Source organism: Carassius gibelio, chromosome A13 (assembly GCF_023724105.1).
Source record: "Carassius gibelio isolate Cgi1373 ecotype wild population from Czech Republic chromosome A13, carGib1.2-hapl.c, whole genome shotgun sequence".
NCBI classification, from domain to species: Eukaryota; Metazoa; Chordata; class Actinopteri; order Cypriniformes; family Cyprinidae; genus Carassius; species Carassius gibelio.
This window is the reverse complement of record NC_068383.1, coordinates 13,333,875-13,348,986: the sequence shown is the minus strand read 5'-3', so window position 1 is coordinate 13,348,986 and position 15,112 is coordinate 13,333,875. Positions and strand designations below refer to the sequence as shown.

General features: G+C 37.1%; 2 protein-coding genes across 7 annotated transcripts; one reads left to right on the top strand and one right to left on the bottom strand.

Annotated features, from left to right (window-relative positions):
• Window positions 1-724: 724 nt before the first annotated feature.
• LOC128026202 (nucleolysin TIAR-like) lies at window positions 725-7,758 on the bottom strand. 6 transcript variants are annotated; one of them, XM_052613040.1, is made up of 12 exons: window positions 7,587-7,758; window positions 6,694-6,790; window positions 6,274-6,372; window positions 6,124-6,178; window positions 5,567-5,654; window positions 3,729-3,804; window positions 3,336-3,444; window positions 3,150-3,245; window positions 2,984-3,068; window positions 2,401-2,524; window positions 2,118-2,257; window positions 725-2,026 (listed from the first exon to the last, which is right to left on the bottom strand). In XM_052613040.1, exons 1-12 carry the CDS (start codon window positions 7,613-7,615, stop codon window positions 1,912-1,914), a joined length of 1,113 nt encoding a protein of 370 aa, XP_052469000.1. In that variant the 5' UTR covers window positions 7,616-7,758; the 3' UTR covers window positions 725-1,911. The 6 variants fall into 6 exon arrangements, with proteins under 6 accessions (XP_052469000.1, XP_052468999.1, XP_052469003.1 ...); XM_052613039.1 differs by having other exon boundaries at window positions 6,274-6,423; window positions 7,587-7,757; XM_052613043.1 differs by lacking the exons at window positions 6,274-6,372; window positions 6,694-6,790; window positions 7,587-7,758 and adding an exon at window positions 4,262-4,329 and having other exon boundaries at window positions 4,540-5,654; window positions 6,124-6,184.
• A 977-nt stretch (window positions 7,759-8,735) lies between these two features.
• On the top strand, window positions 8,736-14,561 carry LOC128026201 (BAG family molecular chaperone regulator 3-like). The gene is made up of 4 exons (XM_052613038.1): window positions 8,736-9,011; window positions 11,601-11,909; window positions 12,233-12,526; window positions 12,688-14,561. The coding sequence occupies exons 1-4, from the start codon at window positions 8,820-8,822 to the stop codon at window positions 13,354-13,356; spliced, it is 1,464 nt and encodes a 487-aa protein (XP_052468998.1). The 5' UTR covers window positions 8,736-8,819; the 3' UTR covers window positions 13,357-14,561.
• Window positions 14,562-15,112: the final 551 nt, after the last annotated feature.

Sequence of the window (15,112 nt, the reverse complement as noted above, 5' to 3'; positions counted from 1 at the left end):
TACTGTAGAATAGAAATGTATCTGTTCTCCATACTATTTAACATGCAGTTACTGTACTATTTATGATATGACTGACAGTCTGATTATCTTCCACTTTAAATCTTGAGTAATGTTGAGCACAGTGTAATTGATGTATTGAGGTGTGTAAAATACATTCCATCTAGTTTCTGAGAGTTTCAGCCGTATCCGGGTAATGATAAAACTATTCTCAGATCCTTCCTTCCTATTGAAGAACTCATGACTACTATTTCATGACTACTATTAGTTCTTATGAAAGAAATTCTCCTGTGCATGGTCCATTAATCTCATGGCTAACAGAATCTTTCAAATAATACAGCATGGTAACTTCACTGAGAGCTAAATTTAGTGAGAATAGAGTAACAGTGTTATATTTGACATATTGTTATGAAAAGTCATCAGTGCAATGTGTATTACAGTCTTTGGAAAGTTAATATATCCTTGTAGAGAAGTTTTCCATTCTTTACTTTGATATGAACCCCTTGTAAATGTATTTTATAGTGTGAAGCATATCAATGTTTAAAACTACTAGTATAAACATTAATCTTAGAACAATGTTGCTTGTATATTTAAAAATATATTTATATTTAATATTTACATCTTTCTCCTTTCCTAATTGACATTAATTATAATAACTGAAACTGCAAAACAAATAGTTATTAATATGTTGAAAGCAGACCATAATTCTGTTTAGACAAAAAAAAAATTGTTTCTTTCTCAATAGTTCATTTATTGACTCGTTTAACACTAAAAAGAAAACTTGAAATGCTAAGATGCGTTCAAACATTTCTGCCTTTTACATTCAATGCTTTGAGCAACCTAAATATTACGGTTTGAGACATGCAATTCCTTAACATCCCAATGACAAAAAAAAAATCCAAACATTTCTCTGGCTTCTCAAAAATGGCACGCATATTTGTTAAAACAGCAAAGGGACAAATTTACAGTAGGCTCTAAGATAAATCATACGAGGCTCTCAAAGTGTTCAACTGAAATGTGACCGAGCAAAAATTAAGGCTTGCTTGTAAATGTCAGTCACACATGTAATGTTTGTCTATTAGTTCTGCAAAAGTCCGTCAAGAAGAGCGCATGTTTTGAAACCCTTATTCCAGTCCAAGATATCACAAGATATTTACAGGTATGGCCATTATGACCCTTTCTCCATAGTGAACGGGAGAGATTTCACTGTCTGTAAATGGGAGTAAAAAGATATATTATACACACAGTATCAAAGAGCTCTAGAATCGGAGGAGAACGGGGAGCTAATGTGGATTAAATATATACCACTATACATAGAAATTCATTTACACGTCAACATTTACAAGACACAGGTCCAATGAACCCCCAAAAAGTGCCTTTACTTACATTTTTCTGCCAAGTCAGAATGCAGAATTGATTTTTTTATGCAGTTTTTTGTTTTTGTACAAAATTCAAAGTCCATACTGTAATGAATACGCAAACGCATGATCAGCTATTTAGGAAGAGAAAAAAAAACAAAACAAAAAGAAAATACTTTGTTCGAAAAAAAAACATTTACACCACAGGCTTTCTGCAATGTACCCGTGAAGTTCCTGAAGCTAGGTTTTAAGGGAAAATCAGCAGTTTTCCTCAAGATGTGCAGTAAAAAAGGTGGGGGGCAAGAGATACAATACATCTCCTATTCCACTAAAACAGGAACAAATCTGGTCAATGAATTCAGATTTCCACTGAAAGTGCTCATCTCAATTGCCTCTTTAATCTAAATTTGAATCTGTACAATCAAGCAATTCCTGCTTCAGATCCAAAGCTTGTAGGGAAAAAGGTAATGTGCACCTATTAGTTTTTAGCAACCCTCCCTATGAGAGCAGGATCTAAAGAATTGAGAGGCATGTGTTATGAAGAACCAAAGTCAGATCACTGTGTCTGGTACCCAGCCATGCCAAAGTTAGCCTGGTTCATCACTGGGCCAGCCTGAGCCTGAGAGGGCTGCGTCCCAAAACCTCCCACCCAGGCCGGGGACTGTGATTGTCTAGAACAATGAAAAGTGGATGTGAACATTTTCAAGTTCCTGCATAGGTAAAAGAAAATACATAACACATAAATGATATATATAAACTTACTCTACACCAAATCCTTGCTGATTCCATGTTTGCCCATACATCCCATAGGACGGCACCTGCCAGCCATTCGTCACATACTGTCCGTATTGTTGAGGATTACCATACATTTGATTCCAGTGTCCCCACTGACCATACTCCATCTGTGATTGCAAAATCAAGAACTTGAGCTTTTTATAGATTTTTGTATATTTTTATGCTGGCCTGATTGAAGCAATGTCAGTGTCGGAAGAATTTAATACCCCATTAAAATTAGATTATGATAAGGCAAATTCACAAGAATTACCGGCTGAACGTTTTTGGCCATGTCAGTTGACTCTTTGCCCCAGTAGCACTTCACAACATGACCTTCGATGGTGGTGCCATTCACGGAGACGATGGCATGAGCAGCACTTTCATGAGAGGAGAACCTGAGAGAAAATGATGCTGCTGAATGTAATGATGTCTGTCACCATGTGGCTAATTAAATCTTGACGCTCCCTTTAAAAATAACAAATCTATAATGCATAATAGAAATAATATAGAAACATTTCTTATAATTAACGTAAAAAATGCTTAAGATTTTTACAGAAATCGATACTTTTTTTTTCAGGGACCTTGAAAACAAAGGCAAAAGAACAGCATTTACTTAAAATAGAAATCTTTGTAACATTATAAAATGATTTACATCCTTTTATTCTGCCCCACTGCTGGGAAAACAGGCTGATATTTGGCCTTTTTGACATTGGCAATTATTACTATTATTAAGTACAAATGGTATCAGCCATTAAGCACAAGTCATCATCTCAATATTTTACATTACACACAGACTGTGGACTAACTGACTAAATATAAAAAAAACTAAAAACAGAGGAATAGTTGAATGATACCTGATAAAAGAATATCCCTTCTCTGGAAAAACTCTGATCTCCATTATCTGTCCGAAAGGAGAAAACGTCTGTCGCATAAGGTGTTCTGTTTGAAGAGAACAGCGTAAGAGCGAGCATGCATACGACTAATCAGAACAGGGGAGTAAACGAGCACGTGCAGCCATACCTGTGAGACCTGACTGAATGCCACCGCAGTACACCGTGCAGTTCTGAGGACTCGACTGGTTCACCACCTCGTCAAATCTCAGCTGCTTGGAGCTGTCTGAAAGTTCCCCCCATTCAGTCATGTTAATTCAGCTCAATTCTAAAGACAGCAAACTGATAGGACACAGTGGATTAAAATCTGGCTTACTGTCTTGCACACTCTTGGGGGCTGGAGGTTTCCGAGTTGCCCAGTTAGTCCGGATTTGCCGTCCACCGAGCCACTGACCCCCCATGTGTACTATGGCATTCTCAGCATCCTAGAAAAGAAGAAACAACAGACTTAAACATAAATGTAAAGCAAAACCAAACTATAACCTCTCAGCAACACTTCTAGTCATTTAATAGATCATCTGTGTCCTAGTTTGCTTATAATTACTTTTACTAAACTGATTAATAGCTTACACTTGAACAGAAAAGCACTCTAACAACAGTCTGACTCATTCCAGTAGGTTGAATATCTGTAATACTACAGCTAAAATATGAATGGTAGTAAACAGAAATAGAATAACCTTCACTCTGTGTTCCTGTACTGGAGCCTTACCAGTTTGTTATAGAAGGACACAAATCCATACCCCTTTGATTTCCCTGTTGTCATATCCTTCACCACTCGTGCATCCCTGCAAGAAAAACGGAACAATGGAAAAGTCAGTCCACCGACGGCTTGCTAAAAGATCTCAAAAAGAAAGGAACCACACACACACACACACACACACACAGTACTGTACTGAGAGACACAGTTATTATAAGTTATTCTAAAAAAATCTACAAGTACAACTTCTGCATATTCTCTTAATTACTGGTAGTTAAGATATATATATAAATATATATATAAAACAAAAAACAAGTACAATGTCATGCAACCTACACTACTGCATGTATATTTAAAATCTCCTCCAAAGATTTCAACTTTTCCTGTGACACAACATAATGATCCAATCTTCATCTTATTTACTAGTACTCAATCTCTCATATCATCAATGTCATTACCATGCATTCCTAATTTGAACAGTTGTCTCTAATTCTACTCAAGAGTACATAGAAATATCAAAAGAGAAAAGGAATTAAACGGCATACATGGCCTGTTAACAGATTTCTTTATTTTTCCTGGTCAATTCTTTACCACCAATACGGAGTTTGGGAAGCTGCAAATTTCGAGAAATTCACATTTTCAGAATTTGAGAAGAATCAAACTATCAACACAACTAGGAAAACCATCATAAAAACAGTTTTTACAAGCAAATATGAATGAATTATCTGAGGTTTGTTAAAATTCTACACTATGTCAGCGTTAATAGGAAAATACTGCAGTATACAAATATGAAAAGCAAAGAGTAAATAGAAAAAAAATCTACATCTGAGTTCCCAGAGTGCACAGTTCCTTGCTGTTAGCCTTCAAGCTCCTGTCCAATCCTATGAGCATTTCTGTAAAATAACCAGAGCTCTATTAACTGACACTCAGAGCTAAAGGAGACTCTGAAAAGTTTGCAGTGTAGCATGTTTTTTTTTGTGTTGACAACTACAAATTTTACTTTTTAAGTAAATCAAAACTACTTACCAATTTTGGAAAAGCGGTGGAGATTAGTGATGAAAATTTTTAGGGTGCACTTTACAACAGATTGAACCGGGGACACAATATTGACTATACTTCGTCCCCTTGGAATTATAAGGTTCTATCTGCGTTCTGAGTAGTTTTGAGATATTGAGCTTTAAAGTTTTTGTGTTCCATAGACTTTTGTAGATAGAACCTTTTTGTTTTTTCAATAAAAAAAATCCCAAAATGTACAAAACTTAAAATAAAACATGACATAATGTAAATAAATTGTCACAGAATAAGAATATGTGAATAACTAAATTTTGACAAAAATGTCAGATAGAACCTTATAATTCCAAGGGGACGACTTCCCTGTGCTTGCTGATAATACCCAATATGGGACTATTAAAATCATCAATGTAATTAAATATTACAGTTAGAACAAAACTAAGGTCTATAAAACACTGTGACATCCTGTTTTCAACTGCTGTGACAAACAACTGTGTAGGTTTAAAGAGACATGAAGGTATTTTATATATAAAGGCTTCATTAGTGACAGAACTGTGACTAAATTTGCCAGTTAATCACAGCACATATGACAAATGTAAAGTAAATGTTTATCTTTGCATCAATGTCTTACCAAAATATGTAAATGTTAAGAAACACCAATAATTTTAAAAGCAAATGAATAAATACACTTTGAAACGGTTTCCAAGATTTTAGGAAAACGGGGCTTAAAAAAATAATATACAGAGATCATCTGGTTCAAAGTAACCGAAAACCACCAACTTGACAAAAAAAAAAAAAGAACATAATTCCACAAAAGGGTGTGATTTCTGGGAACTTACGAGATTTTCCCAAAGGGTGCAAATGCAGCTCTGATGTCATCGGTTGTGATCTCAGGGCTCAAATCTCCCACAAAAACATGAAAGTGATCTGAAGAAGGATGATATGAAAGTGAAAGTGAAAGTGAAGTGACATTCAGCCAAGTATGGTGACCCATACTCAGAATTTGTGCTCTGCATTTAACCCATCCGAAATGCACACACACAGAGCAGTGAACACACACACACACACTGTGAGCACACACCCGGAGCAGTGGGCAGCCATTTATGCTGCGGCGCCCGGGGAGCAGTTGGGGGTTCGATGCCTTGCTCAAGGGCACCTCAGTCGTGGTATTGAAGGTGGAGAGAGAACTGTACATGCACTCCCCCCACCCACAATTCCGTCCGGCCTGAGACTAGAACCCACAACCCTTCGATTGGGAGTCCAACCCTCTAACCATTAGGCCACGACTTCCCCGTATTATATATTATACATGTATTATATTTAATACATGTAACTACATTTAAGAAAATCTACCTTAAAAAAACAACCACAATTGACATAATACAACAGAACTTACTGGATGTGTCTTTCTTCTGACTGCTAGGAGTGGTTGCCCAATTTACCTTGACTTCCTGTTAATCAAATACACTTCTTGAAGGCATTTTCTTTGGTAACATGATATTCTGGGTGCAATGCTTCACAATAAACATTGTTATACTTGATGTACCTTTCCCAAAATCTTTCTTCCATTCATGGCGGCCAAAGCAGCTGCGGCGTCTCTGTGTTCAAAGAACTCCACAAAGCAATACGGGTCATTGCTAGTATGCTGCAAAACAGAAAATCCAATAGAGTTCACCTTCCTGCTGCTATCGGACTGCTGAGAAGGAAAGCCAGGAAAATATATTATTGCAAAGTCATGGGTATTGGGTGGAAGACTGTTTAATATTGTCAGTCGTCATTTTGCCATTCTGGTGTGATTTTAAGAAAATTTAAGAAATTACGATTTGTTTGTTCGAGGGTAGTTTTAAAAGCAAATGTATTCCGAATATTAATTATAATGCAGAGTTTGATAGGCATTTCCACACAAACCCATTTACACTGAAAAAAAAACATTTTAAAAAAAGTGTAATTTGTGATGTATGTTTACCTCTGTTATCATTTTACAACTTTTACACGGCCCAATCTGAGTAAATAACTGAAGGATCAAGTTCTCCGTTACATCTCTTGAAAGATTCCCCACGTAGCTGAAAATGCAGATAAAACATATTAAAAATAATAAACCGTAACTATAGACTGGTCTACATAAGTTAAACACATGACACAATGAGATTATTTAGCATTTTAATAAGATCATCTACTCTAGGTGTAGAAAAAAAAGTGCATCTACATGAGCCAGGAATACCTTTAATGCACAAATGACCTCAGAACGGGAACACATTACACACAACAATAAGCTAAGGAAACTATGTGGGACAGTTAAACATCGAGTTAATTCACGAGAGATTTTTATCCTACATTGTAGTATCAAACACAAAATTCATACTTAAAGTAGAAAAACAGCAGGCCTGAGATTAGATAACAGGCCTTTACTAAAACACCCGACAATGACATGCTCCTTCAAACACATTAATATTGATTAGAATAGTTTACTGATGCACATATTGAAGCCATATACCATAACTTCTGAAATACAATACAAGTTTAGCTATATTCATTACATTTGACTTGCATTTAGTTGTTTTGATGAATATTATTATACTAATTAGCCGCTAGCTTAGCTTTAGCATGCTAGGGCTATGTTTCCCACAATCGCCAGAATAAGCTTTTCGATCTTTCTGCTATACGTAAAGTCAGCGATAATGGCTGACCGAAACTCTATTATAAGCAGAGATCACCAATAACATACGATATCAAAAACGTTGGTAGGACGTCGTTTTTGGAGCTAAATTGGTTGCTAGAAGAGTGTCAGTAGTGCAGTAGATTGAACAGCTGTTCACGGAGCACTGACAGGATTTGTGTTTTTGGCTAACGGTTACTTACAGGGTTTTTGGGTGGCTTTCGTCTTCCATTCTTGGATGCCGGAAGGAGTGCTAAAAAACTTGTTTTCAGTATCTCAGGTGTGATTTATTTTTAGGGTGAACAATTCTGGACTGGTGTTATTTTCAATGTTGAGTAGAAAATGGCGGAACCCGGCTAGTCAGGAAGACAGTCACTGCGCATGCGCAGAAACAGAAAAAGCCGGTTCTTGAGGGCGATGGATCTGACAGAAAAGAGGAGTTTGACAGAATCACGGTGCTTGTGTAAATATATAATGTATCGCAGGTATATTCCTTAATAATGTGAAGTTGCAGGTTATGTATTTGTATGCTTTTATTCAGGCTAGTCTTTCAAGGTTTGTTATTTGTTTTTAGTGACCACTTGTTAGAGCTCCAATAAATGCCTGAAGTCTTTGACAAAAAATTTATAAATAAAACACAGAGACGAACTTAACCGAGGTAATATTTATTGATTATTAATGTACTGGTTACATTGCATAAATGTTGTTCAGGAATTAAAAGGTATTTCCTCCCATGTGTTTTGTAATCCTTTTTTTACAATGTATTGGCCTATATATTTAAGGGCATGTGTGTGTGCGCGCACAAACCTGCTAAATTGTTTGATTTTTAGTGTTACATTTGATAAATTATTATATCTAACGTATAGAAATATCCAGGAATTTGACTTCTCAGGAACAGCTTGCGTTTGTTTAGAATTTTTCTTTAAATAATGTCACAAACCTGGTTTCAGTCCTGATTTCTTTGTATTAATATTCTACATTATGTCAGTGTAATAAAATGTATTTTGTTTATAACCTATATATAATCCAGTCATTAAGGGGGGTGCTGGCTAACATGTTAACTCCTCTTAACCTAAAAAAAAACAAAAACAAATTATTTAAAATTATTTCAAATTATTATATAAGCAAAATGGAAAGAAGAGTAGAATGACGGAGATCAGACAGGTTTTCCCTGAAATGTATCAGTTCTGTCTGTCTTTACGTTAAAAGAGCAACAAGTGTGCTCGGTCTAATAAACCGGGGTGGAGGGGATTAAAGTGTCAGAGATGATCTGTGTCGGGACGGTCAAGGGGTAATTTTTGGACACACACGTGGGCGTGACCCCTCAGATAGAACTTTCTCGGTAGTCTTCAGAGGGACCTTGCTGCTTCGAGAAACCCGTCCCCGTTCACCGTACGTCATCAAACGGACCCTTTAAAGCGTCCGTAGCGGCTGTAATGGCACAATATTCGGGAGCGAAGCAATATCAGAGTATGAAAACACTATCTCCAGTCGAAACGATGGCAACTAACGATCCTCTACCGCCTGGGTGGGAGATCAAAATCGACCCGCAGACAGGTTGGCCGTTTTTTGTGGATCACAACAATCGCACAACGACGTGGAACGATCCGAGGCACGACACGAAAAAGGTAAGATAGATCTTGATTTTGCTTTTGGAAGTTGCGCTGTCAAACGGGTGCGTTTTTCAGGCTATTTAAAAAATGCATAACAACATAGGACGTGCTTTATAGATTACGTGGGCATTGTGGCATTTTAGAGGGTGTTTTTATCGAAAAATACAGTTTTGCTGAGTGCGTAGGCTACGATCCCACTCAGTACATCCACATACTTGATCAGACACCGACTGTCTAGAGTAGAGGAGCCACGCACTTGATATTCGCCGACGCTCGCGCGTGAATCGCTGTCACCTCTGTGGAAATAGCGCTTCGCGTGCATTTGAACGGCCTGTCGGAGCATACACGGGCAAAATATATTAGTGTGATGATCTCAGCTTAAGTGATTAGTGTGTGACGCACTGCAGTTATATGTGAGACTGTTAAATGTTTATTTAAAGCCTCGGGAACTACGCGCACTGCGCTTGTTCTCCACATGCCTGGAACCGCGCACCTCTAACGCGTTCCTCAAAGTTTTCCTTACATGGGATTTCAGAAAGATCCGCCCACTCACCGATTCTGTCATTCCCAATGGATGGGCTTGAAAGTTACAAACTGAAAGTGTCAAACTGTTCTCCGCACATCAGGTTCAGGGAGTAAAAAATGTTGGGGGGAACACGGGGGCTTGCCAGTTGCCATCTTTCATTTGATAGATCAACACTTGTCCGAGGTTAGTGTCACCAAGAATCTGCTGGAAAGACACAGCTGCCAGGAGATAAACTGAGCGCTACTCTTGGCGTCTGTGTCAAAAAAAAAAAAAAAAAAAAAAAAAAGGCAGAGGGCATGAGGTTACATACACTACTTCTCTCTGTTTAGTATCTTGGTGGTTTAGATTTTTTTTATAAAAGTGCATAACTGTCTTAATTTCAGAACATTGTAAACCTTAAATCAGGCATCTTTAACATATTTCAGGCCCTGGACTCCCTAGTGAAAAGGAATCGGATGTGTATTGAGCGTTACATTTTGAGCTTGGCCTGTGCATATTTTGCCACATTAATGTCTTTAAATTTTGTTAACGTTTACAATGCAGTGCAGAGATTTGTACATTACATTACATTTTTTATTTAGTATGGAAAATAAAGCAATTTGCTGAACTAAAGCTTCTTAACTTAAAGCATTTAGTATGTTGTAAGTTGATGAAATGAAATTTTAACGAAATTTCAGTGGAATTGGAAACCAATCAAGCAAGCAACTTTCTGTTGGGCAACACAACAAATCATGGAACCAAACTGAACTTGAGTGAAATCTCTTTGGATCACTTTTTTTTTTTTTTTACCATAATTAAATGTGGACTCTTAGTCACGTAGACTCGGATTGAAATGACTTGATATCGCTTGCGAAATTTCACTGAGCAACTGTAAATCTGACCATGCCTTCATTCAGGAGTAATTGCCTCCCTGTTGAAAACCTCTGTCTTAAATTATGTAGCATCTCTGCTGTTTCAACATCGGAATAGGTGTTTCGTCATGATTTGTTAGGGATTTTGTTTCGTTTGATGTTTGTTGTGTCTGTGCAACTCTGATTTACTTAGATGAGTAAGGGCGGCCCTCCCCCTCACAAAAAGTATTTTAAGACACAGTGTCAACAGCACAGGAACCCATTGAAAAATGCTACATAGAGTGAGTCATGGAATTAGAATCGACGGCATTCAGGGTATATCCTGTAAGCCAATGCCATCGCTTAACAGTTGCTGTGCACAGTGAGTTTTTTTACCCACTCATGTTTCATGTTTGATCCTGGACTGCCTCATCATTGAGACAGGGTGGACTGACCTTTGTGTGTCAAACAGATGAGGAGAAAAGACGCAAGACATAAACAGTGTTTTACATTTACGTATTGAACTGAAGCAGTGACTGAGCCCAATAACATGTTGATTGGTTGCCTGCAATAACATGTATAATATCATTTTACATAAGACAGATATACAATGGGTGGAATTTGCAAATTACTAATTTTGACTAAACGCCAACAACTTGACTGTGACGCTAATAGGAAAAATGTATCAAGTGTAAAATACTGTTAATTATCACATAATGTGTCATATGAAGTATCTATATTTAATACAAGAGTTACTTTTAGTTTATAATGTGTATTATCATAACTGATTATACTAAGTTAATAAAGGAGGGTTTATTTTTTCAGTTAAGATTAATCATGAGAACAATGATCTACGGATTGTGGTAAATTAAAAAATAAAATAAAAACATCTACACACCACTATCTCTGGCTTGTTTTTAATAAGTCCTTGGTGCAAGTCAAAATATTTTGTCATGCTGTCTGGAATTCCATTTTTGATAATTGGAGCTTTTTCAATAACCGAGTCAACCACATGCTTGAGTTATTTGCCTCCTGCAAAACAATTTGGCGTATAGCTTCTACATACTTCAGCAGAGCCGAAAAGAAGAGCATCATCAGAGGTTATATATGCATTACCGGATATTGTGATGCTAAATATTTTGCCTCGTCAATACATGAGGATAAAACTAATATGAATACAAATAGTGGGTTAATTTTGAATAGACCTGATCTGTGTACTAATTAATGTTTTTTTAATGTGTTTTTCAGTTTTTTTTAAATGGCCCCTCTATAGCCCCTGAGTCACCTCAGGACGTGCACAAATCCTATATTCAAGAGATGAGGCAACCAATGCTACGCCAGGGCTACATCCCGATCCCAGTCTCCCATGAAAACACTGAACCCAGGCTGCAGCAGTATCCGAGTTTCTCATACATCCATCCAGTAGTGCCGCAAAATTTGAGAACAGATGGACGTACGCCTTCCCCAACCCCAACAGCACATTGTCGGCCTAGATCTCCAGTGCAGTCCCCATCAGAGGCTTGTTTGTCTTGTTCACCTGCTTCACACGGGCCTGAGGTAAACCATTAGGAATCAGATATCTCTATTAGACATGGCAGTCTCCATCAGATCTGGATATTGATTCATTGTGAAAGGTTTAATTCATGTACTTTGCTTCCGGAGTTTTCATTTATACGTTTTCCTTGGGCCCTGTATTGTCTTTTCAAAATTTGAAAAATGTAGTCTTATAGGTTGCTGAAAAATGCGATACAAACACACATTATTGCTAAATTATAGGTGTTGATTTCTTTCAAAAAATCGTACTTATCCCAAACTTTTGAATGCTAGTGTATACATTTCTAGCGGTTTCCGAAATCAAACTGTATTTTTATTTGCGTCAGGTTCATCAACCACAGGGCACACACCAACAATTGAGTGGCCTTCATCAACAGCCCCGACCCAGCAATACAGGTCTCCGGGCGGGCTACATCCCCATTCCTGTGATCCATGAGGGTATAGGGTGCACCTCACAATTCCAGCCTAGTCAAAGTTCTAATGCCGCACGAGAAAAAACCCCAATCTACCGTGAACAAGTGCCCATTCAGATTCAACAGAATCGAACTGCCAGTCCTATCCCGGTCCCCTTGAGGGCCCAGTCACCAGTCATGTCTCAGGTCATGGGAGAGAGACCCCAGGTACATGTATTATTTATTAGTATTTATTAATAGCTATTGATTTACATAAGCTCAAGCCATCTTGTACAATAATGTTCATTGATGTAACATTTAGTGTGAGAAATACCAGTGTTCAGAATTAATGTATGAAATTTAACTAAAGTAAATGTTACTATTGCCAGGTCCAGCAACACATTGGACACGCAGCAATACCACCAAAAGTTGAACAACCAGTTGAAGAAATTGTCAGACCACCTGCATTTGAGATTCCCATTCAAAGAGCGAGTGATGTTCCTCAGCAAATACATCATCAGCCAGTACAACAACAACCACCTACACAAGCACCCCAGCCAAAAGCACAACAACCCGTACCGCAGTCACCGCAGGTATCAGAGACATCCAATATTACCATACAAGTTCCTCCAGCACCAGAACCCCAGGAAGCCGCTGCCCCTCCAACACCTCAAGAGGTCCCACCCCCACAATTCCAACCTGAGGAGACTTCAGAACAAGATCTGAGCCACCCAGGACTGATCAAAGTGCAGCAGATATTGGAATGTGTGGACAACCTGGCACAAGATGTGAAAAGTTTCGATGGGAAGAAGAATGATAAAAAATACTTGTTGCTGGAGGAGATGTTGACCAAACAACTTCTGGCTCTGGACTCTGTAGACCCTGAAGGTCGCCCAGATGTGCGTCAGGCTCGAAGGGATGGTGTCCGCAGAGTTCAAAAGATTCTAGATGAACTGGAGATGTTTGGAGAGCCGATGCAAGGGCTTGCTGGTGACACGTACCCTGAGTCGAGTATGATTGACCATGCAAACTCAGAGAATGTCAAGGAGATTTTATAATTGCACAAAGAAAGCACAAATTTGAGAAGAACACTAATCAAAATCTCCATTTTTGTTTTTACTTGCGCAATTATTATTATTAGTTGGATGCATGAATAATTTACGTTTTCTGTTGGAAATGATCTAACGTGATTTGTTTACTGAGTGCAATCATGTGTGCTGTTATGTGATGCTGCTGTTGTCAAATCACACCATGCAAGTGTCTTGTAGCAAAAGACAAAGTGGTGACTGGTTATGTTCTAAAACAAATGAAAACGAGGCCTTGAACAGAAGAAAGTTTTTTAACATTCAAAAAGTATCTTTTGTACCATGTTGAATGAATGAATGAATGAAAAAATGTTTTTGAATATTCCTCAAAAAGTTGTTAAAGACGAAGTGGGCTGTCATAGTGAAAACTTTTATTAGAATTTTTTTGATTACATTTTATTGTGTGAGCTACAAAAAATATAAAAAAAGGCATTCATTTTTATTTTGGCATATTGGAAGGTTTATATACATATATATGTATATATATATAGAGAGAGAGAGAGAGATTGATGCCTTTAAATATAACCATTTGAACATCATGCTTTGCTGACAGAATTCCCTATGATTGTTTGAATGCTTGTCAGTATTATTATTTGTTGAATGACAGTGATACAAATTATGATATATTTTTATTCTATTTTTCTGTGGCAAAATGAACATTTCCAGTATTAAGAATGTTCAAATGTAAAAAAATGAAAAATAAAACACAAGATTCTCACTGAATATGGTTGCCTTACAGTTAAAGCAGCCAGGGTCAGTCCAAACTTATGGTGATCTATAAACTCTACAGGTACCAAAACAATCCCATTTGATCAACCTTGTGCCCTTGAGGAAAGCAACTTAAATGCTTGCTCTAAGGGACTTGAAATTAGTGCACCAAAAATTACTTTGTATAATGTGTCAGCTCAATTCAGTTTAAAACAAAGTGCTGTTTGTCTCACATGACTGTTGTGAGATCTTCTTATTTCAATGACCTGTTACTGACTCTGATATCGTACTAATACTGCAAACAAAACTGGTTTCAAATTCTGTTTTGTGAAATAGTATGCAATGTTCAGTGTTACACAGCTTATTTGCAGTTTGTTAAAATGTTGACATGATATGGTGACATAAGCATGACTGCAAATACAATATAATAAAGCACTTTGCTTACAAGTTGCAAAGTGTGTAATATACAACCACTATTTTTTCTTTTCTTTTTTAATGCACACTGTGTAGAGCATGGATGACAAACTCAATTCCTGGAGGTCCAGAGCCCTGCAGAGTTTAGATTCAACCCTAAGTAAACACACGTGATCCAACTCATCTGGCCCTTAAGGCTCATTTGAAAACTACATGCTATGTGTGTTTAAGCAGGGTTGGAACAAAACTCTGCAGAGACCTATAAAGGAATTCAGTTCCTTTATAACCCTAACCCTAACCCTATAAAGGAATTTAGTTTGATACCCCTGGTGTAAAATAACTTTATATGGATCATCATATGGCTTATTATTAGATATCATTCTACTACAGTGCTAACAGTTTTATAGGGCAATATTATAGTATTATGCTTACTAAGACTTTTTTTAAGAATTATATAATAAACATATATTATAATATATGTTTATATGTTTAATATATGTATAATATATATATAATATAATATTTATAAACAAATTATGAATTCCCAGTTATAAGAAAGAGGTATAGTTATACATGCAGGTCAGCCTGAATCACAATGATTAAAAAG